The 24,684-nt window shown below is 37.4% G+C and overlaps 1 protein-coding gene across 3 annotated transcripts in view; it reads right to left on the bottom strand.

Annotated features, from left to right (window-relative positions):
- Positions 1 to 24,684, bottom strand: part of LOC112819899 (V-type proton ATPase subunit S1-like protein) — a 44,146-nt gene that overhangs the window by 4,324 nt on the left and 15,138 nt on the right. For 2 of the 3 annotated variants that reach the window (XM_073887564.1, XM_073887562.1), the window contains 6 exons: positions 22,450 to 22,495; positions 14,386 to 14,429; positions 14,067 to 14,128; positions 12,294 to 12,529; positions 4,935 to 4,985; positions 2,111 to 2,351 (listed from right to left, as the gene is read on the bottom strand). In XM_073887564.1, coding sequence (XP_073743665.1) covers positions 2,111 to 2,351; positions 4,935 to 4,985; positions 12,294 to 12,529; positions 14,067 to 14,108 — 570 coding nt within the window. In that variant the 5' untranslated portion in view covers positions 14,109 to 14,128; positions 14,386 to 14,429; positions 22,450 to 22,495. Of the gene's footprint in view, positions 1 to 2,110; positions 2,352 to 4,934; positions 4,986 to 12,293; positions 12,530 to 14,066; positions 14,129 to 14,385; positions 14,430 to 22,449; positions 22,545 to 24,684 lie in introns of those variants that run through there. The other variant, XM_025866726.2, reaches the window with a different exon arrangement.

Raw genomic sequence — 24,684 nt, 5'->3', positions numbered from 1 at the left:
AAGCCACATGTCTTTGCCCATTTTTTGTTTTATATTTTTTATCATAAAATATACATAACATAAAATTTACAATCTTAACCATTTTTAGATGTACAGTTCAGTGGCATTAAGTACATTCACATTATTGTGCAACCATCACCATCATCCATCTCCAGAACTTTTCATCTTGCAAACTGTAACTCCATTAAACACTAATTCCTCCTGTCCCTCTTCCGGGGGACAGGAGGACTACTGTAGATACTTCATGTAAGTGAATTCATACAAATATTTGCCCTTTTGTTCCTTTCACTTAGCATAGTATCAAAGTTCATTCATGCCATTGCCAAATCTGAATTTCCTCCCTTTTCAAGGCTGAGTAATATTCCATCACATGTATACACTAGCCTTTTTCATTCATCCATTGATGAACATTTGGGTTGTTTTCATCTTGTGGTTATTGTCAATAATGCTGCTATGAACATGGGTATACAAGCATCTGTTCAAGTCCCTGCTTCCAATTCCAATTCCCAGAATCACATGGTAATTCTATATTTAATTTTTTGAGGACCTACCACCATACCATTTTCCACAGAGGCTACACCATTTTAAATTCCCACAACCAATGTACAAGGGTTCTAATTTCTCTACATCCTTGCCAACATTTGTTATTTTCTGTTTTGGGTTTGCTTGTTCTCTTATAATAACCATCCTAATGGGTGTGGTTTGTGCATTTTTCAAAGTCAGTTTTCTTACAGTGTTTCTCTAACTCACCCTAAGTCATTTCTGAAACAAGGAAGAGGTATAAGTCGGTCAATTCCTCTGTTCTCATCAAGCAAGATTATGTGTGAATTATTCTTTGTTTTTGTTATTACTTGGGCCTGCTTCTCTTTTTAAAGTGCAAGTGAGAGAAATATATATAATATGTACTTTTTAAATATTGATAAATACATATACATTATATATATTATAAAGTGCCTCTGAAGTCAGTGCAGAATTCAAATTCTGCTTCTACCATTTACAAGTTATATCACTTTGAAAAATTATGTAATCATCAGACCTTCAGTCATCGCATTTTTAAAACAGGGATAACAACAGCAATCTTGCAACATTATAAGTTTTGAAGACAAAGTATGTAAAACAACTACAACAGTGCTGACACACAGGGCAGGGGACTCATAAGTAGTACTGTTAATCCATGCCTGACACAGTCCTTGCTGTTGCCACATAATAAGGCCATGACTTCTTTACATTCATAAAAGAAAGGCCAGAAATCAAGAGGGTGAAGTAGTTTGCCCAGGTAGCTGACAAGCAATTTGAAACCAAGTCTTTCTTTCAAACTCCAAAATGCAAGCTCCTTCCCTACCCCAAACTGCACACCTCTCCAAACTGGGGGGAAGAATAAGTAAATCCATTTACATTTGGAAAAGATTGGAAAGTGCCCATAAGAGGGACATGCAAAACCGGGCCTATTTCAGTGAGTTGGAAGAGCGAGTGAAGCTTTCTTCACAGGTAAACAGGACAGAGGAAGTTGACAGATGTCTTTCTGCCTGAGATTCTGGTGGTGAAAAGAAACATCTAATGCCCCCATGCCTTTCCCCAAATACTTTCAAGAGGATCTCTGGGGTATTTTTGACTCCTTAGCTGACAGTTCCATTCCTGTGCTAACTGCCAAAGCTGTCACTCATGCTACAGATGTACTTCTTATCTGTCCTGATAGGATCACTGCTCCACTCCCTGAAGGAAATAAAATAATTACCTAACAGTTCCTCTCCCCAGAAGGGCCTCTCACTCCAGGAAGTGTCAGTCACTGGGCTTCATGCCACAGCTTCACTCCAGCTTAGATTGCTGGCATTCCTCATTGATAATTATTAGTGACTGCAGAAATGTGACTGTAAAAGCAAGGTGGGGGGCAGGGGGCGGTGCGTAGGGTGTGGGTAGTGCACAGGGAGAGGAAATATTCTATCCTATTCCACTTCATGACTTAGAAGATAAAGAAAAAAATACCAATATTATTTTAAAGGTATCCATTCCTCTCTTTTCTCAAAACATCTATATTTCCGGTGTTTTCAAATACTGAGTTTCTTTGGCACCAAATATACAGGCGCACTGAGCATATGTTTTAGTTCATTACCTGGAAATCAACAAAAGTGACCTCCCACAGGTTTGCCGTGTCATCCGCGTAGCTGGGCAACAAGAGGGCATCATACCGTGGCAGGCTGCTGACACGGTGGCAGTGGTAGGAATAACTTGACGGAGCATAGATGCCAGTTGCATTAAAAGTTGCTTGGATTGAATTATTGAAAATAATCTCGACTCGCTGCAGACTAAACCAGCTCTGGAGGTACAACTTGTTGTAACTGGTAAGGGTGAATCTGAAAATGATTACAAACAGTATTACTCCTAAAGCACTTGGATATTTGCTGACACAGGAAATCATCTATGAGCAGTGCAATTGCACCCTCTTTTGTCAGGTAGCAGAACTGGCTCTGAGAGAGTTTCCTTCTAGTGCTGAAGCAGTCTCCTGATAGGTTTGAACGAAAGCAAAAGACAGAGCAGACCCCAAAAGTGGACAGTACAAATTCCTTCAAAAAGAAAAACACAAAAAGTTTGTTTTAATTTCATTTTTTAAATCAAAACTTGGTTTTATTATAGCAAAAAAAGTTGAAAAAAACTAAATTCTAAGCTAATATAGAATTAGCTAAGTAAATAATGGTCAAAAATAACCCAAAGAGAGCTTTTACTGTGTCAAGCACCCTTCTATGTTCTTTATGTGTATTTTATTTAACATGAGAAAGATACTATTATCCTCATTTCACAGGCGAGGAATCAAGACACAGAGGGGTGAAATAAATGGCTTGTGCAAGTTTACTCGGAGATTAAGTATTGGAGCTGGGCTCCAAATCCAATTTGAGACTACAGTCTTTACTCTTAGCCATTTTAGAATGGAATATTCTCCAGCAATGAAAAAGTTATAATATGCCATGATCATTTTTTCATTAAAAAACAAACATGTGACTGTGTAGAAAAAAAATTCTGGAAGGACAGAGATCAAATGTTAATAATGATTACAAATGGTGATTAAATTATGAATGATTTTCAAGTTCTTTTTATAAATAAACATTTTCTGATTCTTTTTGTTTTCTGGTCATGTATTGGACTCTTAGAGAAGCAGACTCTGAGACAATGATGTGAAGAGAAGAAGTATTTGGGGAAGTAGTCCCAAATTTTTTTAAAGATTTTATTTATTTATTTGACAGAGAGAGACACAGCAAGAGAAGGAACACAAGCAGGGGGAGTGGGAGAGGGAGAAGCAGGCTTCCCATGGAGCAGGGAGCCCAATGCGGGGCTTGATCCCAGGACCCTGGGATCATGACCTGAGCCAAAGGCAGACGCTTAACGACTGAGCCACCCAGGTGCCCTGGTAGTCCCAGATTTATTTGGGAATTCAAAATATGTCAAATGGAGAAAAGAAAAGAAAAATGACAGAGGAATGGAAGACACCCCAAAAGGACACATTATTAAGCAAGTTTCCACTGTGGACAAGTGCAGTTTGATGCTCATGGGGTACACTGGGAATGAGGGTAGTTCACATGCTTGTTATCTGACCTGAGGCTCAGGGTGAGGGAGCTGGGGTATTTATACACTTCTTTCAGTCATTGGTTGAGACTTGCTGGGGTAGGGATGGGAGGCAGTGGACCCTTTGGCTTAAGGAAGCTTTTAGGCAAAGAAAGGCTGGCAGTTCAAAGTTGAGCTGGTATAGTGCTCTCAAATGGAAAAAGCCCAAAGTGATATAGATGGGGTACTGACAGCATCTGCTGCATTCCTTCATCAAAAGAAAAAAATAATAATCATAAAGTTATTTTCCTTTTGGGGAAAAAAAGTGCTATTTGAATAAAAACTACTCACTTATATCAAACAGATATGTATATTTGTGTTTGTATGCTTGCTCACCTTGTGGGATTCTATTTTCCTTATAAAGTTTATCTAAAAGATGATGACATGTATTTTCTAAATTATAACCAGTGAAACACTAGTGGTTCCATGATATGTAGGCAAATATTCTGAGGAAAGAGCTTTCTAAAGTAAATATAGGAAAAGAGGTTAATCAGTCACCAAGTGTTGCAATCTTCCTTAAAAGCATGTCTTCACAGTAAATTTAATATACAAATTTATACTGTGAATCTCCAAGAGGAGGACATGGTGTGCAGTCTTTCTCAAACACATCTGACCACAGAACCCCTTTCCTGAGGAATCTTATAAATATTTTTACATAGCAGAAGTGTTCCATAGAACACAGCTTAGGAAAGACTGTCCTAGCACATCCTACTGGTTTTTTCAAGTAATGTTAAAGACATAGCTGTTTATCTCCACTAAAACATTGGTCCTATAGGAACAGAAACATTTTATTTTCATAAGAAAAAAAATATAATGCTTTGACATTGTCCTCACTCCTGGAGCAGTTCCTAACTACTTGAATAAACCACTGTTGGCAGATGCATTCTTCCACACATTAACACAGCAAAATGTAGGCCTGGGTTATCTGCTGGGAAATTCAGCTAACAGAGAGGTTTTTTGTTATTATAAAGTGATAAGTGTGATTTATTGTAAGGCACGATATAGAAAATAACTTCAAACCAGAGCTTCAGCTTTGGAGCTTTACATATATTTTTTGCTCACAGGAAAAGAGTATCACATTTTCAGGTTCATGTAATTTCTAAGTCCTAACTGAAGAAGGAAAATCTATACAGATGCTTTGGTAGAAACTAAAGAAATCATCACTATAGGATCCCACCATAATATTGCTGACTTTGCATAGTTAGTTATATGTGGCATTTCACATGTCACAGTGCTTGGCACATAGCGGGCCCTTGATACTACATGTTGAGTGAGTAAATTATATGGAGCCAATATGAAGTGCTGAACCTATAACACTCCAAAGTAATATCCATACCTACCTTATATCAAGACCTTTGGGAATTTCAGCATCAACAAACTTCAGAGACAAACTAAGAAAACAGAAACAACACAGTCCATCAAAATAGAAATAACCTTTACTTCACACTATACTAAAAAATTACCTCAAAATGGAAAAACTAAAACAATAAAACTTATAGAATAAACATATAGCAATTTTGCAATCTTGGACTAGCCAATGGTTTCTTGAAAAAATATAGAACCATAAGAGATTCTTAATCATAGGAAACAAACTCAGGGTTGCTGGAGGGGACAGAGGTGGAGTGATGGGGTAACTGGGTGACGGACATTAAGGAGGGCACGTGATGTAATGAGCACTGGGTGTTATATAAGGACTGATGAATCACTGACCTCTACTTCTGAAACCAATAATACATTATATGTTAATTAAAAATAAACTAAAAAGATTAGAAGTATGAAATATAAAGAAAAAATTTATATACTGGAGTTTATTAAAAATTTTTACTCTTCAAAAGACAGTGTTAAGGGGCACCTGGGTGGCTCAGTCGTTAAGTGTCTGCCTTCTGCTCAGGTCATGATCCCAAAGTCCTGGGATTGAGCCCCGCATCGGGCTCCCTGCTCTGCAGGAAGCCTTCTTCTCCCTTTCCCACTCCCCCTGCTTGTGTTCCCTCTCTCACTGCCTCTCTGTCAAATAAACAAATAAAATCTTAAAAAAAAAAGACAGTGTTAAGAAAACAAGAAAGGCAAGCCACAGAACAAGAGAAAATATCCACAATACATATACACAAAGAACTAGTATCCAGAATAAATAACACTAACAACTCAATAATAAGAAGACAACTTAACTTAAAAATGGTGAAAAGAGCAGTCCACAAAGGAAGATATACATATAGTTAATAAATACATGAAAAAAATGCTCAGCATCTTTAGTTATCAGTAAAATAAAACCACAATAAGATAAAAGCATCATGGTACAGTAATCGAAATAATTAAAACTTTTTTTAAGAATCTACTCTTTGGGCACCTGGGTGGCTGAGTTGGTTGAGCACCCAACTCTTGGTTTCCACTCAGGTGGTGATCTCAGGATCGTGAGATCAAGCCTTGTGTCAGCCTCCACAACGGAAACGGAGCCTGCTTGGGATTCTCCCTCTACCTCTGTCCTTCCCCTGCACTTTTGCTCTCAAAAAAGAACCTACTCTTAAGCTCTTAATATCATAGTTACTCACATTTTTCTGAAAGTTAACATGAGATTTCCTGGATGTGAGACAGAGTATTAGTAATTCATAGCAATAACCACATTGGTTCCCCTTTTAACCCAATTCTTCTGCCTGGGCAACAGGATGAGAGCCAGATGTCATCCTGTACATACTGGGATTTGTAATACAGGTGAGGAACACCAAAATTGTGAATCTGGGAATCTTTTAGTTTATGTAAAAGAGAGACAGAGATCCCCCTTAACCCTGAGAAAGGGAAACATTTGCTTCCTTAGTGTCAAAAATTTTCCTTGGCACGTGAAAAGAGAAGAGTACCAGGTACCTACCTCACAACATAAGCTGATGAGTTTTATCAGCCTCTAGATGGGAATAAATAGGTCACCATAAAGGTGAATGTAAATAATTGTCTCTAAGAGGAAGACAAGCAGCCTCTGTGGGTTTCCAAGTGCTGGAGTACTTCCATGGTCCTGAGGTTCATTACTTCTTTTTTTTTTTTTTTTTTCAAATTATAGGCTATGTTTTTCAGATTTATTTTCAAGTTTACATTGCCTTGTATATTGTTTCAGAAAACATATATATCATGCATATACATCTTTTTTTATTATGTTATGTTAATCACCATATATTACATCATTAGTTTTTGATGTAGTGTTCCATGATTCATTGTTTGCGTATAACACCCAGTGCTCCATGCAGAACGTGCCCTCCTTAATACTCATCACCAGGCTAACCCATCCCCCCACCCCCTCCCCTCTAGAACCCTCAGTTTGTTTCTCAGAGTCCATAGTCTCTCATGGTTCGTCTCCCCCTCCTAGTCCCCCCCTTCATTCTTCCCCTCCTTCTATCTTCTTTTTTCTTTTTTTTTAACATATAATGTATTATTTGTTTCAGAGGTACAGGTCTGTGATTCAACAGTCTTACACAATTCACAGCGCTCACCATAGCACATACCCTCCCCAATGTCTATCACCCAGATGCCCCATCCTTCCCACCCCCCATCACTCCAGCAACCTTCAGTTTGTTCCCTGAGATTAAGAATTCCTCGTATCAGGGAGGGCATATGATACATGTCTTTCTCTGATTGACTTATTTCGCTCAGCATAATACCCTCCAGTTCCACTGGCATCATTGCAAATGGCAATATTTCATTCCTTTTGATGGCTGCATAATATTCCATTGTATATATATACCACATCTTCTTTATCCATTAATCTGTAGATGGACATCTTGGCTCTTTCCACAGTTTGGCTATTGTGGACATTGCTACTATAAACATCGGGGTGCATGTACCCCTTTGGATCCCTACATTTGTATCTCTGGGGTAAATCCCCAGTAGTGCAATTGCTGGGTCGTAGGGTAGCTCTATTTTCAACTTTTTGAGGAACCTCCATACTGCTTTCCAGAGTGGCTGCACCAGCTTGCATTCCCACCAACAGTGTAGGAGGGTTCCCCTTTCTCCGCATCCCCGCCAACATCTGTCATTTCCTGACTTGCTAATTTTAGACATTCTGACTGGTGTGAGATGATATCTCATTGAGGTTTTGATTTGGATTTTCATTACTTCTTGACAGGTAAACACATTGGTCTAAGGTGGTAAATCTCTTACTAAACCCAAGGCTTATCTTTTAACCCAAGTCCCAGTCAAATTTGTTCAGAAATTGCTAACTATGCTGAAACAAAAATATTTTCTTTACAGTCAGTGACCATACCAAGTGTCAGTAAGGATGTAAAGCAACTGGAACCTCCTCATACAATGCTGGTGGAAAGGTAAATGGTACAATGACTTTAAAAAACAATTTGGCGGTTTCTTAAAAAGTTAAACATGCACATACCATATGATCTAGCCATTCTACTCCTAGGTATTTAAGAAAAATGAAAATATACACTCTTACGAAGCCTTGTACATGAATGTTTAAAGCAACTTTCCTTGGAAAGCTATTTAAAAACTGGGGCAAAACAAATTTCCATCAAGAGGTGGATGGATAAATAAGTTGTGGTATATCCATATAATGGAGTACTTACCACTCAGCAGTTAAAAAGAAACATCACTTTGAAACATGTAACAATGTAGAATATCAAAATCATCAAGCTAAGTGAAAGAAGCCAGACTAAAAGAGACTATACACCATATGACTATATTTATTTACTTATTTATTCAAGATTTTATTTATACGTTTTAGAGAGAGTGTGTATGAGCAGGGAGGGGCAGCAGGAGAAGGAGAAAGAATCTGAAGCAGACTCCGCACTGAGCACAAGCAGGGCTTAGTTCCCCAACTGCAAGATCATGACCTGAGCCGAAACCAAGAGTTAGACATTTAACCAACTGAGCCACCCAGGTGCCCCTATGTGATTATATTTATAGATAATTCTGGAAAATGCAAACTCACCTATAACTATAGAGAGCAGGTCAGTGGTTACCTGGAGGGCTGGGAGTGGCAGGAGGGAAAGATTACAAAGGGGCACAAGGAAACTTTGGAGGGTGATGAAAATGTTTGCTGTTTTGATTGTAGTAATGGTTTTGTGGGTGCACAAATATGTCAAAACTGATCAAACTGTACTTTAAATATGTGCAGTTTAGTGTATTTTATTTACATTTCAATAAGGCTGAAAAATAAGAACGAGAAAAAGCTAAATAACTGAAATGAGAAAATGTGAAAAATTTAAATACAGAAAGGATGATGCAGCTATGTGACATTATAATGTCTAGAAATTATAACAGCTCAACATACATTATAAAACCAAAAAAGCAAAAGTGGATAGCCATAAAACGTCCAATTACAAGCTTGAAAAAAACATCACACAAATGTAATCTCATTTATTTAGTCCTACTTATCAAGAAACAGAAATGTCAGCGATTGAGCTGAAATTTATCGTCATACTATTTATGGGGAAAGGGGAAGGGTATTTACAAAATAAACCAGATAAAGTTACTAGGAGAATTATCTTTTTTTTCTAACATTATAAGCTTAGACACCTTAGAAGCATTCATTTATGAACACTTTATAAGCTAATTTATTCAGTAAAGCAGGTCTCCAAAAGGGCCTTTCTCTAAGACTATTCTGATAGCCTGTTACAAAGTACTTAAAATACTTTAAAGAAATAAAATTTATTTCTTGAATAGTATTTTACAAGTTCGACTGGTCACTTATTTTAACAGAAATTTCTCCACTTCTTCCAAGGAATCAGAATAGCTTAGCTATCCATAAAATGACTCTGTAGCTGTTGAACTAAACCTCAAAGCAAGGCCATACTGAGTCCACCTAACTGCTGTCCCTTTTTCCCGATGGAGCAGCTCAATGGCCTCTAAGCTTCTGACACTCCCAAGAGCTTTCTCCAGCAGTCCTGGTTTCAGTGAGAGCTGTTAACATGCTCTGCTGCAGAGTAAAGAACATGCCTGATTTCAACAAAGCAAATTCAACAACGATTCAGTGAGACTCTTCCAAGAGCCAGGCATTGCACCATAACCTGGGAACATGAAGGAGAAATACAATCTAGCAAGTCACTCAAAAAAGAACTGCTTTTACTCTTCCAAGCACCCTAACCTCCCATGTTTAAAACAGACTCTGAGGGACGCCTGGGTGGCTCAGTTGTTAAGCGTCTGCCTTCGGCTCAGGTCATGATCCCAGGGTCCTGGGATCAAGCCCCGCATTGGGCTCCCTGCTCTGCGGGAAGCCTGCTTCTCCCTCTCACACTCCCTCTGCTTGTGTTCCCTCTCTCACTGTGCCTCTCTCTGTCAAATAAATAAATAAATAAATAAATCTTATTAAAAAAAAAAAAAACAGACTCTGTATTCTTCAGACTATAATTGCCTAAGTTCAAAATACCCCCAGATGCTCAGATTATGCTCTATATTCACTATTTAAAAAGATTTCCGTAGCAAATCTGTCTGCCAACAACTTGCCTTTCCCTGAACATTTTGTTTCCAAGCATTAAAACAAGGTCACCTTTTTTAAATCTGTGCTTTTGACCTTACATGGTTATGTCTTTACTTGGATTTATTCTTTCAGCAACTCCCTCTCTGGTTCTTGAGAACCTAAGATTTCCTTGCCAGCATAGCAAAGGCATCTCACTAATGTCCATGATTCACAGGAATGAGGGATGGTCTCAGTATCTGGTCCCTGCATGCCTCATGTACTGGGAAGCCTTCCATTCATCCCCATGGGTGGGCTGTCCAAGATGCCCACACACTCGCCTGAACAGGACTCCAGGAGGTAGATGCTGCTCACTCAGGACTCATCCGAGTAGAATATGTAGGTGGTGACCAAGAAGAAAACCAGGTCCCACCCAATCATTCCTTTGTGCATTGTGAAAACCAAAGCTTCCCTAGGTCTCTCCACCAGGTAACCAGGCATAGACACTATTTTACTCTGGTTATCATTAGTATGTTAGGAAGATAATACTACTACTTCGAGTAGCACTTGAAGAGTTCTCAAAGTTCTCGTCCATACATTTCACCGTTTGATTTTCACAGTGCTATGAGACAGGGCCAAGAAAGAGAAGGTAAAATATCATTGTTAAAGACATTTTAGGCCCCAGCTCTATTACCAAATAAGCTGTGTGATCTTATCAAGTTTCTTAACCTCTAGGAGCCTTGATTTTGGATGGTAACAGTCTGTGACTCAATAGTACTCTGAGGAATAGCAGATATTGTGCCTGTCAAGTCCTCGCACTGTGCCTGGCCCAAAGCAAGTGCCTCAGGCCTGTTACAATTAATAGATATCATTATCTCCATTCACAGATGATGATCCTATGGCGGCTCCTATTTGTAAAGTCACAACGCGCACTGCACTGGCAGAACTGGGACAAAAAGCCAAGTTTTCATTCTTTCTGTCTCTGGGTTCCCAGGGATCATTAAGATTTCTAAAGCCCAGCAAAAAAGTGTGGTGCTCTGATCTTCCCCACAAATACCCAGGGGTAAGAATAAATGGAATCAAGGCGGGCCAGTCAGCCACAGATAGGCAAGATGATCCCCAGGCAATCAGCCTCTCTCCAGGCAGCTGGCCACAAATAAAGAGCCCTGTAGGGAATTAATTAGAGCCCAAGGGAAAAAGGCCCAAGCTCTCAACAGTGCTGGAGTCTCTTCGGTAGTCTGTGCTGCCACAGAATAAACAAATCTGGGAGGACTCTGGATGCTTATACTTACATTTCCTTAATTCCCTAATAAGAGATAATCACTCTGAATAGCAAGATACTCACTAAAACTTGTAATATTAATACAATCCACTTTTACCCATCACCAATAATTTTTAAATGAAAAGTAAAGTTCAGGAGTAAAAAAGTATTTCCAGCCCAAATATATAAAATGAATACCCCCCACACACACACATACACACACACACACACACGCACGCACACAGAGTATACAAAGCATTCTGTCCATCTAAACCAGGCCAGGACAAATGCAGACAATCTTCCAAAAGCTTTCATTACACTAGCAAATGTTGAAAGCAAGGAGATTTACAGAAAGCAAGTGGGATATGCCAGACTTACTCTTCCTCGACCAAAACAAATACAAGCAAAAACTTTTTGCTTGGATGACTAGAAAGCAGAGAAAGGTATGGGAAATTGATTTCCTCTTCAAAAGGGATATTTATTTAATCTGCTTATCTCAAATCAAAAGGAATTATTAAAATCATTTTGAACAAATGTCCTAAAGAATTCTCTGAAATATGGCCATTTAAAGGTACCCTTGCACATATGCAAACTGGCAACGTCCCACAACTTCAGAACACTCCCTCGAATCAGAAATCTGCCCTGGCTAGAGTCAGCCTTCTCTTTTTTCACCCACTAGAAGATGTATGACTCTGCTCCATGATGCATGATTTCCTCCTGCTAGGACGAAAGTAGTATGATACCTCACATTTGAAGTTGATACCATGCCTGGAATCTCGTTCATTTTTCAGAATGAATTTGGAAAACCTTCACATTTACAACTCTGATTTTCCTCAAGGTATTGTAACAAGAGAATTGCTGGGGGGAATTTTTTTTCAATTAATTTCTGACTTTTTTCTTTTATTTTAGACATTAAACATTTCATAAGAGATGCGTTTCAAGTTCACTACAAATGAACCTACTTGTACCATTTTCTGAATCGTCAGAAAACTTGACCATCCAGTTAACAGATTACAATCGCCCTAAGGGCCTCCAGCAAAGCAATCAACTTACATGGCACTTTCTTCACTGCAATTTGAGTTGCTAATGTCCACTGTTGCCGCCTGGCCAAAAGCTTCATCTGTAAGGTCCAGCCAGGTCTGATTCTTAAATTTTACTGTTATTCCTTTGGCCCAGAAAAGAATGCAGGGAATTCCATCCATGGAGACATTGATTGGGCTATGATGGCTGAATGCATTCCAAGGTTCTTTTTCTAAATGTCCTTGTCTGCTCGGAGTGTAGCTGAGAGTCTAGTTAACCAAATAAACAAAACTTAAGAGACAGGTTTGTTTCCCTGGCACAAAAGGTTTCTTGGAGTAAAAGGACTAATTTACAACCAGTTGAAACTTTCATCTCTCTCACTCCAGAGTCCATGTTACTGTGGGACAAAGGAGATGATAGGTGGGCCCATCTTAATCATTTAACAAGCCAAAACTGATAGATATATCTGAAAGGTCTATGAGCCTAGTTCCACACAGCACCCAAATTGGAAAGGGCTAAATTAAAAAAAAAAAAAAAGCCGACTTTGCAAATAATAATATTAGCAATATAGACTCAAGAAGTTTCCAGGCTGGGAGAGAGAGTGGGGATGAATAGGTGGAGCCTATTCAGATTTTTAGGGCCACGAAAGTATTATTCTGTAAAATACCATAATGGTAGGTAGATATCATTATACATTTGTTAAAACCCATAAAATGTACAACACAAAGAGTGAATCCAAATGTAAACTATGGACTTTACTTAATAATAATGTATCAATATTGGCTTATCAACTTTAAGAAATATACCACAATAACACAAGATGTTAAACAAAGGGGAAACTCAAGGCGGAAGGGATTGAGGGAGCATATGGGAACCTTCTATTTTGTTCAATTTTTTCTGTAAACCTAAAACTACTCAAAAAAAAAAAAAGTCTAGGAATTAAAAACAAAAATTCACCACGCCATGAACTAATGGCAGTAATCTATCTCTTCAGAAAATAGGAACCCAAATAAGGCAAGATTTTAAAATAAAGAAATTAATATGTTAAGCAAACAAACATAACAAGAAGTTTCTAGCTATCAAGCCTAATTCTCCAGACCACTAATATCCAATAGAACATTCTGCAACATTGGGTATGTTCTATACCTGCACTGTCCCGTGTAGCAGTCACTGGCTTTCTGTACCTATCATGGCACTGGAAATGCGGCCAGTGCAACTGAGATTAAGTTTTTAATTTTACTTAACATTATTTCATTTGAATTTAAATTTAAATAGCCCCATGTGGCTAGTGGCTACTGCCTTAGACAGTCTCTCCAGATCATGTAATATACAAAAACTAGCAGGGTCTTCTAACATCATTCTTCATCTTATGAAACCTGAGGCAGCCTGAGACAATGCACTTCAGTACTTGACTCTAGAAGTCACAAATATCTGACAGAAGATCCATTTATCTAGATCAACTAGTCCATACTGATTACTCCAATATTAGTACAGATAAAAGAGAAATTAAAGAGGCAGCAGCAATCCAAGCTTACCAGGAACCAAAGATAAACTGTTACTATAGTGATCCTGTCTGGAAAGCAACAAAAGTAAAACTGAGTATTGTAATGAAAATATACAAGAACAAGTAAAACTTTAGTTTTTTATTTACTAGAAGACTACTATAATACATTTCCCCATCCAAAACTTAAGCAAGAATGTTAGTTATTAACAAAAGTATTATTTATATTTTCACAGACCTGATTGAAATGTGTTTAAAAAAAAATTTTTTTAAAGATACAACCTAGTTTCCTAACATATCCATACCTGTGTGATTGGTATTGTTGTGAAATTCTGGATTGGATTCATATCTCCATTACTCAGCTGATCTGTCAAATAAATGATATGAGTACAAAGGCTAAATGTCACTGATTTATTAATGTACCTGAAAGATACGAAAATGCTAAGCACCGTAAAATATGCCAGGCTTGAGCCTCTTCTGGCTCATAATTTGGAATACACCAGTTTAAGAGATTTTTACATGTAAGACTCCTGCTCCAATCACCAGTATTCAGTGAAGCCCACCACAAACAACACCCTTCTCCTCAACCCTTCAAGGAATCATACGGGCAAATACAGGTCTTACCGTTTATAACCACTTCTCTATTTGAAGATGTTCGAGAGATGAAACTAGAAAAAAACAAAAATAAAAAGATGCTGAACAGATATCTATATATCAGATTTCATAGGAAGTTTTAAGGAGGATATTTCAGTTTATTACATCTCAAGAGAAGACAGAAACTTACGTGTCAAAACTGTCCACTTTTTCATACTGAATTTCTGATTTAAAAAAGTAATATATGTTCTTCAAAGAAAATAAGAAAAAGTCAGAATTTTTTTTAATTTGTAAATATAAACCCTAATTCTTATCCATTGAGTATTATTATTGAGGGCCTACCATGTGCCAAGTTATGTACTAAACACTGAGGTCTAACCAAAATAAATAGTAACCAAATAATAAAGCAAATAAATAATGAAACATAAAATCTTTTACAGTGAAGTTTTATACTTATTGTACTGTTACCATATTAAAGCAAAAATATTCATTTTTTTATTAAAAAACAAGACAGACTCTATTGCCAACTTTTTCTGAAAATTATGGGGATATAAATTATATATCCTTCCAGTGTTTCACTCTACACACACACACACACACACACACACACAGATGTACACACACAACACACATAAATTTACTTTTTATAAAATTCAAAAACAGGTATGTGTAAACAGCCTGTTTTGGAGCCTGCAAAATTTTTTTCAACTTAAAAATATATCACAAATATTTTCTCATGTAATTATATATTTTTCCGACATAATTTTTTTTAACTTTTTAATTCCCATTAGTTAACATACTGTGTTATATTAGTTTCAGATGTACAATATAGTGATTCAACAATTCCATCCATCACCCGGTGCTCAACATGATTTTCTGACATAATTTTGAATTCCATGTTGGTATTACATCACCACAAATGTATCAATTTATTCAACCAAATTCCTATTATGTATTTAGGTTGTTTCCAATTAACAGACTATACTACATTGAACCTTATTGTGGAGTGTTTGTTCATACCCCCAAGAAGTTCCTTAAGATAAATTCCTAGAAGTGAAACTGCTAACTTAGAAGATCTACGCATCTTTTTATCATGGAATATTGTAAACACATACAAATATAAACAGAAAAACATAAGCCCTCTCCCCACCCCCATGTCCTTGTACCCACCATCCAGCTTTAGTAATTATCAAGGTATAAGCAATCTTGTTTCAACTATAAGCTCACCCATTTCCCCTCTCTGGTATTATTTTGAAGGAAATACCAGAAATTAATATGATTTAAGTATGTATTTCTAAAAGATAAGGACTTTTTAAAATAACTGCCCAATTATATCTAGAAAATATTAATAATTTCTTTAAAACTATCATGCTAGTGCTTAAATCTCTGATTATGTCATAAATGTCATAAAAATTTTGTTTACTGCCTATTTAAAATTTTTCAGAACTTGTACCTTGTAGTATATAAGAATGCAGATCAAACTCTGTATTTAAGCGATTGCTATCCAAGACCTATATGTATAATTGTTATATAAACTCAATATATTTACAATTAGAGAAATATATATATATATATATATTACATACCATGGTCCATATGCAAAACATAACTTTAGTTCAAGAGTTACTAAATCTGTAACATAAAGTGCTTTAAAATGAATTATATGGAACCAATTACACAATGAATGCACCATTCTCTTGGTAATACAATCTCTATTATCTAATGAGAATTTGTGAAGATGACAAGTTGGTGACCATGATATCTACTCATTGCTGTTAATAAATTCATGCATGCATACAAACTTATTCTCACTTTATCAACTTTACTGAGATATAATTTAAGTACAATAAACTACACTGACTCAATGTGTATAACCTGACGAGTTTTGGCATACGCATATATCCATGACACACCACCATAATAAAGATACAGAATATTTACAAACCACAGAAGTTTCCCCATGCACTCTTGCAGTAAAGAGATGTTCCCTCCACTTTCAGCCACAGGAAAACTAAGTAATGGCTTTCTGTCACTTTAGATTAGTTTGCATTTTCTAGAATTATAAATAGAATCATATATATTCTTCAGTGCTTGGCTTCTTTCAGTCTAAATATAATGATTGGAATTCTCTGATGTTGTTATATATATTAATATCTCATTCCTTTTCATTACTGAGAAGTATTTCATTGTACGGATATACCACATTTTGTCTCTCTAGGCATCCACTGATGGACATTTATGGTGTTTTGAGTTTGGGGCTACTACAAATAAAGATATAAATATATTTGTGTACAGGGCTTATATGGAATATTTTTTGGATTCTCTTGAATAGATACCCAGAAGAATGGCTGAGTCATATAGTAAAAGTTTAACTTTTAACAAAACTGCCAGTTTCACTATATGAGCTTTTCTGTGGCTCCACATTCTTGTAATATTTGTACTGTAAATCTGTTCAATTTTATCCATTCTCATAGGTATGGGTTGCTATCATATTGTAGTTTTCTTTTCCATTTCCCTGATGACTAACGAGAATGAGCATCTTTTCGCCTATTGACCATTCATATATTTTCTTATGTGAACTCTGTGTTTAAATCTTTTATCACATTTTTAATTAAATTAACTGTCTCTTCTTATTGAGTTGAAAGAGTTCTCTGTATGGATACAAGTCCTGTGTCAGATACATGCATTGAAAACATTTTCTTCCATTGTCTTGCTTTTTCATTTTCTTAATGGTGACTTTCAAAATGGAAACATTTTAATTTTCATAAAGTCTAATGTATTTGTTTTTCTTCTTCTATTGTCTATGTTTCTGGGTCTAAACCATTTTCTTAACATAACGTCACAAAATTTTCTCCTGTGTTTTATCTAGAAGTTTTAAAGTTTTAGCTTTTACATTTAGCTCTGTTATCCATTTTGAGTCATATTTGTGAGATGAGGTACTTGTAACATTTTAGAACCTGGATAAAGAAAATGTCCTATTAGTTTCCAAAAATTAGAAAAAAAAAAACAAACACAAGAATCATACAAGGATTCGGAAAATGTCTCTCTCACACCCCTTCACGGACGCTAGAGGAGGATGTGCTCAAGCAAAGTGAGAGGAAACCAAGAAAGAGGAAACTGAGGCACTAATCAACAGAGACTCTAACTTAGAAGGGTGAGGAAGAGAAACTTCAGGATGCCTATTCCTTATCAGACCTAGAGAGCATCGATCCAGATTGCAGTGAGAGGACAACAGAGCTCCAAAGAGGAGACATAGAGGGAGGGCTCTAGGTAAAAGGATTTGAGACGCTACACTACATGTTAGATGAGGGGACTTGTGAAAAGAATTAAGAATATATATATTTTTATTTTTCTTGAAGATTTTATTTATTTATTCGACAGAGAGAGAGAGACAACCAGAGAAGGAACACGAGCAGGGAGCTGGACGTGGGGCTCAATCCTAGGATCCCGGGATCATGACCTGAGCCGAAGGCAGATGCTTAATGACTGAGCCACCCAGGTGCCCCAAGAATATATATATTTTTTAAATATTGCAAATGAAAAAGGGTAGTAATTTTTAACTCAAGAGAAAAGGAAAGAGCTGTATAAAGAAAAGAGAAATATTTATAGTATGCTAACTGGCTTGTCAGTGAATAATACACACACAGTCACACTGATGCCAGCACAGATTTAACTGAAAGTAGTAATGTAACTATATATTAGACGGGCAGGTGGATGAAGAAAAGGAGGGTGAGGGCAGTGTTGGAGGCAAAAACTTTGTCAGCAATAACAGGAAGTTGTTAGACAATGTCTAAAATGTATAAATTGAGGGGTGCCTGGGTGGCTCAGTGGGTTAAGCGTCTGCCTTCAGCTCAGGTCATGATCCCAGGGTGCCGGGATCGAGCCCCCACATCGGGCTCCCTGCTCGGCGGGAAGTCTCCTTCTTCCTCTCCCCCTTTCCCCTGCTCGTGCTCTCTCTCTCACTCATTCTCTCTCTCTCAAATAAATACATAATCTTTTAAAAAATAAAATTAAATATGTAAATTGAGAAATCCTCTACACATATTTAAATAATGTGGCAGTGTTGTGGGTTGTAGGATTGTTCCCAACTCCCTGGAAATAATCCGAGATGTATATACCCTTGCCCTTGGCCATATGCTTTGCAGCACCTCCCTGTAGGTAGAGAGTATTTCCTGCCCCACGGTAAGTCTCAGCTATGTGTCTTGTTCGAGCCAACGAGCCAACGGAACATGAGGGGAAGCAACAATGTACCAGCTCTGCAGACACTTTCTGAGGTACTGCATGTGTCTGCCAGCTCCTTGTCCCCTTCTCTCTGCCATGATGACAGTGTGCCCAAACAGGGGCTGCTCTTTCAGTCTAGGTCTTGGAATGACAAGACATGGGAAACAGCTGGAGCAGGCCTGCAACAGCCCACTAAATAGCTATCAACATGTAACATGAGTGAGAAATAAATGGTCAAGACGGTAAGATTCTGGAAAACTGGAGTTGTTTGTTACTAGAGAAGCTGACTAAATGGGAGACACTTTTTTTTTTTTTCGATAATTTATGATGTGTCTTGGTAACACCTGATTTTTTTAAAACCACGATGGATTTTTTTAAATTTATTCTTTTTAAAAAGATGCCTTCTGGGGCACCTGGGTGGCTCAGTCAATTAAGCATCTGACTCTTGATTTCAGCCCAGGTCATGATCTCAGGGTCGTGAGATGGAGCCCCATATCAGGCTCCACGCTGGGCATGGAGCCTGCTTGAGATTCTCTCTCTCCCTCTCCCTCGACCCTTTCCCAACCTCCCCACTCTTTCTCTTTCTCTGTCTCTAAAAAAAGAGAAGAAAAAAAGATGTCTTCCTTTAAAAATTTATAAATTAGCATTCTGATTGATAGTCTCTGGTGAGTAGGATTAGCATAAATCAGTCCTCAGAGCCCAAATACACTTAGGAGCACTAAGAAATTTAATTTCCTGAGCAGCAAAAGTGAGGCTCCAACAGGTAATCATGTAACTACAATAGAGATGTGCTTTAGCTAAAAGATCTCTATCTTACCTAAATTTCAAACTCTGTACTGCAAGTTCCAAAGTGACTGAATACATGAAAGAAACACTAATACCCAAGCAATACTTCTTAAGAGCTTCAAGCTTTCTAGTAATATCATCGTACACAAACAGACTTTTAAAATTTCTTTAATTTAAACTTCATTTATCCAAAAAGCACATTTCATGATACAGGGTTAAGTATTCAATTTTAAAATGTCTTAATGAACAAAAAAAGAAAATTATGAGATATTTCATCTAAATAATATGAAAATTTATCAAGTCATTTGGAAATATCTAGTTAGCAGAACAGTTTAATAAAAGTTTCCTGAATAAAAGTATATGAATGAATGAATGAATGAATGAATGAAGAGATGGATGGATGAGCTACCAAACTGATAATATGCTTGGCTTGAGACTTTGCTCTACTCATTAAAAATTTCCATGTGTTCACAAATGAAAAGTTTTTAGAAGACAACAAAGGCTTATTTTCATTTCACTGAATCTATGGTTATGAACACACAATAATGCTGCTATACTTCTTTTTTTAAATGAACTATAATTTAGATAGGCCTTTCCCATACCCATAAGACTGAATTAACAAGGTTTTATAGGAAACCATAATCTCAACCAAAGATAAAATATATATACATTTCGGGACACCTGGGTGGCTCAGTCGGCTGAGCGTCTGCCTTGGGCTCAGGTCATGATCCCAGGGTCCTGGGATCCAGTCCCACACTGGGCTCCTTGCTCAGTGGGGAGCCTGCTTCTCTCCCTCTGCCTGCCTGCCTGCCTTCCCCCTGCTTGTGCTCTCTCTCTCTCTGACAAATAAATGAATAAAATCTTTAAAATATATATATATATATACATTTTCACATCACTACATAATCTCTGAACTAAAGTAAGATTGTAAAGAATTAACTGGTTAAAGTTATCTATATGAATAAACTGAGTAACACTGGTTAAATTTTTTTAAAATAAATAATAAAGAAACAAAACCTATATTGTCTCTAAAAATATTCCAATCCTTGTCCAGTAAAAGGGATCTCTGCAATACCTTTGAAAAGTAATCAAGAGCCCGAAGCTTGTAGTGGCTGGTGCCATATTTTTGTAGTCCATCATGAGTCTGCAAAGTAATGCCTTCATGAAGGTAAAGGTGAAACAGCTCTGCCATGGGTCTGTGCAGGAGGAAGACCATATTCTCACCATGGCCTCTGAGGCCCTCAGAGACCTGCTAACTGTGCTCACCTCATCTGACCTCTTCCCATCTGTTCTAGCTACACCAGCAGTCTTCAGTCCAGCTCCTTGAAGGTTTCATGTTCCCTTCTTGTCTCATAAGAGTCTTAGCACTTGCTGTTCCCTCCACCTAGAATGTTCTCTAACCTCCTCTTCCCCCTCCTCCTAGGTACTCCCTCCCTTTGCTATAGATTACAGTTAAATGTCACTTCCTTAAGGACACTCTTCCTACTATCTCAGACCCGTTCAGACCCACCTATTATATGTGCTCATAGCCTCCCACACTTTTCTTTCACAGCATGATTCACATTTGACTAATGAGAGTATCTCCTCCACTAGACTGAAAGCTTCATGAAGGCAGGGACTATTCCTGTTTTGCTCACCAGTGTAGACCCAGTACCTAGCACAGCACCTAGCTGTTTAAAAGTACCAAGTACTAAAAACATATGTGCTACATGCATGAATGAATGAACAAAGTCTGAAAGGGAAGTAGAAAATGACAGATCACACAGGATACTGTGTGAGAGGCAAAATATTTCCTTTTGTTAAAGGAATTGTTTTAACCCAGTTTGAGGAAGAAAAATGTAAAGAAAGAGTGGTGACCCCTACTCTCTCTAAGCTTAGGAAACAAGTATTAATTTAAAATACAATCATCCTTCCTAGAGACTTAAGAACCTTGAATGGACCCATAAAAATGAAAGATATTTTAAATTTCAGATCCATGATTTGAAAGACATTCACAAAACAGCAACTGTTGTTTCTTTCATAATAAATTAATATGCTATATTTTTAGATTCAAATGATCATTGATTGATGTGATTTCTAGGGTCCCTTCCGAAGCTGAAATTATTCAAACCCATTAACCTTGCTTCAGAAACATAATTGGGATTTTTATGTATTTGGTGTACATTTTATCAGTGTAATACACAAATCAGTCATCTCTGTACAAATGAAGTAAGGAAACCTTACTAAGCTTTAATAAGCTAAGAGTAGTATAGGTCTCTTACTATTCGAAAATGAACTTGAAGGAAAGCACTAACTGATTTAGAAACAATGGGGGAAACAAATAGAAAATGCCTGCACTTACAGTTTTTATCAGCTGGTGACTTAAAGATTCTTTAACACAGTTTTGGCAGACCATCCCACTTGGCACTACCCTTTGTGTTCACACTAAATTCCCTGATGTATTTATTGGGATGGCACATAATGAGCAATTAGGAGATATAACATAAGTTAATTGCTATTCAGATTCTGAATATTCTCCCTTATAGACAAATCTCTGTAGTTTCCCTTATATGGTATGGAAAGAGCCAAAAGACAAAGGATACAGGAATAGAAGTTTTGCTTGTTAATTTTAAGCAGTATGTACTCCAAACAATTACCGTCCCCTACCAGTTAAAATGATTCAACACCTTTTCTTTGAAGGACAGGTTATATATTTCTGAGGTTTTTAAATTTTTCCTTGCTCTCTTCTCTCATAACAATGGCAGGAGAAAACCATGAAATTAATATTACTTGTAAGTATAAAAGAAACCTGAACACTGATTTGAGTCATTTTCTCATAGATACATACTTTGATACATAATACAAATGTTTCTTGTGCATTTTGAATAACTCTTGCTTCTTATAATAAAGATTGTATTTTCATGTCTTATTTATAAACTCTAGTTCAATGATTTTGTTAGCCACAGAATGATTTAATTTAATATATCCTATTTGAATTATAAACAAATATAGCTATGCAACAATATAAAGAAATTACAGAACCATCTAATTTCACACTTGCATTGAAGTTCACAGATGCGCTGAATTAACAAATGTGCAATTACTCACCTCACATTCTTCCTGGCAAGTATTTGGTCCAAAGTCAGTGAAAATCCTATACATAAAAAAATAAGTGAAAAACTGAAGAAGATTTTTCTTCCCATCAAGAAATGAATCAGTTTCTTCAAAGCAAGCACATCTGTTAATTCTTAAATGCAAACAGAGCAGAGGCAGAATTTTCCATGTCTTGTGACTGACAACATAGTCAACCAATAAAAAGACCATATTCCCAGGATATATTATGCATGGGAGAGGGTGAAGGGAGGGGCCTGATAGAGCTTAATTTAGAGTATAGAGTGAAAGCAGTGGGTCTATTTAGGATGTTTCTTATTCATTAAAGATTATTAGGGAGCAGAGTTTCAATTAACCTCTTTTTAGAAACTAGCATTGTTGTGATACTCTAACTCTTAATAAGAATCTCATACTGCTTTTCAGGAAGCTATTAAATTCGCCTCAAAAATCTACAAAATATACATGATTACATGCATTTTTCAGGTGAATAAATGAGTAAAAATCTCTGAAACTTACCTAATTTTACATATGTGTCCTACTTCACAGTTTCCTGTTAAATTCGTGACACTCCATGTGCTAAGAGATCTGGAATGTAATGGTAAAGAGCACTGACTTTGGAGTCAGACAGCCCTCAATTGCATTCCCAGCTCTAGTTTCCCCATCTGCAGAGTGGGGACAAAAGTGTTTTGCTCAAAGAACTGTTGCAAAGATATATCGAGGCCCTAAATAGCCAAATCTACCTTGAGAAAGAACAAAGCTGGAAGTATCACACCTCCTGATTTAAAAAACATATTGCAAAGCTACAGTAATTTAAACAGTATAATATTGCCGGGGCGCCTGGGCGGCTCAGTCGTTGGGCGTCTGCCTTTGGCTCAGGTCATGATCCCAGGGTCCTGGGATCGAGCCCCGCATCGGGCTCCCTGCTCCGCGGGAGGCCTGCTTCTCCCTCTCCCACTCCCCCTGCTTGCGTTCCCTCTCTCGCTGTGACTCTGTCTGTCAAATAAATAAATAAAATCTTAATAAATAAACAAACAAACAGTATAGTATTGCCATTAAAAACTGACATATGCGGCACCTGGTGGCTCAGTTGGTTAAGCGTCTGCCTTCGGCTCAGGTCGTGATCCCAGGATCCTGGGATCGAGTCCCGCATCGGGCTCCCTCCTCAGCGGGAGTCGCTTCTCCCTCTCCCTCTCCTGCGGCTCCCCCTGCTTGTGTGTGTGCTCGCTCTCTCTCTCTCTCACTCTCTCTCTTTCCATCAAATAAATAAATAAATAAAATCTTTTTTTAAAAATGACATATAGATCAACAGAACATAATACAGGCACCTAGAAATAAATTCACACATACACAGCTAACTGCTCTTCAACAAGGGTGCCAAGAATACACAATGGGAAAAAGGATAGTCTCGTCAACAAATGGTGCTGGGAAAACTGGATATCCACAGGCAAAAATTGAAATTGGAGCCTTATTTCACACGAGACACAAAAATCAACTCAAAATAGATTAAAGACTTAAAACCTAGAAGAAAGCAAAGGGAGGGGCGCCTGGCTGGCTCAGTCTTTAAGCATCTGCCTTCCGCTCAGGTCATGTTCCCAGGGTCCTGGAATGGAGCCCCATGTTGGGCTCCTTGCTCAGCAGGGAGTCTGTTTCTCCCTCTCCTCCTGTAGCTCCCCTGCTTGTACATTTGCACTCACTCTCTCTCGCTCTCTGTCAAATAAATAAATAAAATCTTTAAAAAGAAAAAAAAAGAAGAAAGCATAGGGAAAAGTTTCATGACACTGTTCTTGGCAATGATTTCATGGATGTGACACCAAAGCACAGACAATAAAAGCAAAAACAGACAAGTGGAACTACATCAGACTAAAAAGCTTCTGTACAGCAAAGGAAGCAATCAACAGTAAAAAAGGCAACCCACAGAATAAGAGAAAGTATTTGCCAAACATACATCTAACAAATCATTCATTTCCAAAATATATAAGGTACTCTTACAACTCAGTAGCAGAAAGAACACAAATTACTCAAGTTAAAAATGGGTAAAGACTTGAAAAGATATTTCTCCAAAGACGACATACAAATGACCAACATGTATATAAAAAGGTGCTCAATGTCACTCATCACCAGGGAAATGTGAATCAAAACCACAAAGAGATATCACCTAACACCTGTCAGGATGGCTATTATGAAGGAAGGAAGGAAGGAAGGAAGGAAGGAAGGAAGGAAGGAAGGAAGGAA

The sequence above is a fragment of the Callorhinus ursinus genome, unplaced genomic scaffold (assembly GCF_003265705.2).
Source record: "Callorhinus ursinus isolate GAN/ISIS: 27379988/994484 unplaced genomic scaffold, GSC_fseal_2.0 scaffold3, whole genome shotgun sequence".
NCBI classification, from domain to species: Eukaryota; Metazoa; Chordata; class Mammalia; order Carnivora; family Otariidae; genus Callorhinus; species Callorhinus ursinus.
Note: the sequence above shows the minus strand (reverse complement) of the source record. Positions and strands in the feature narration are given on the sequence as shown.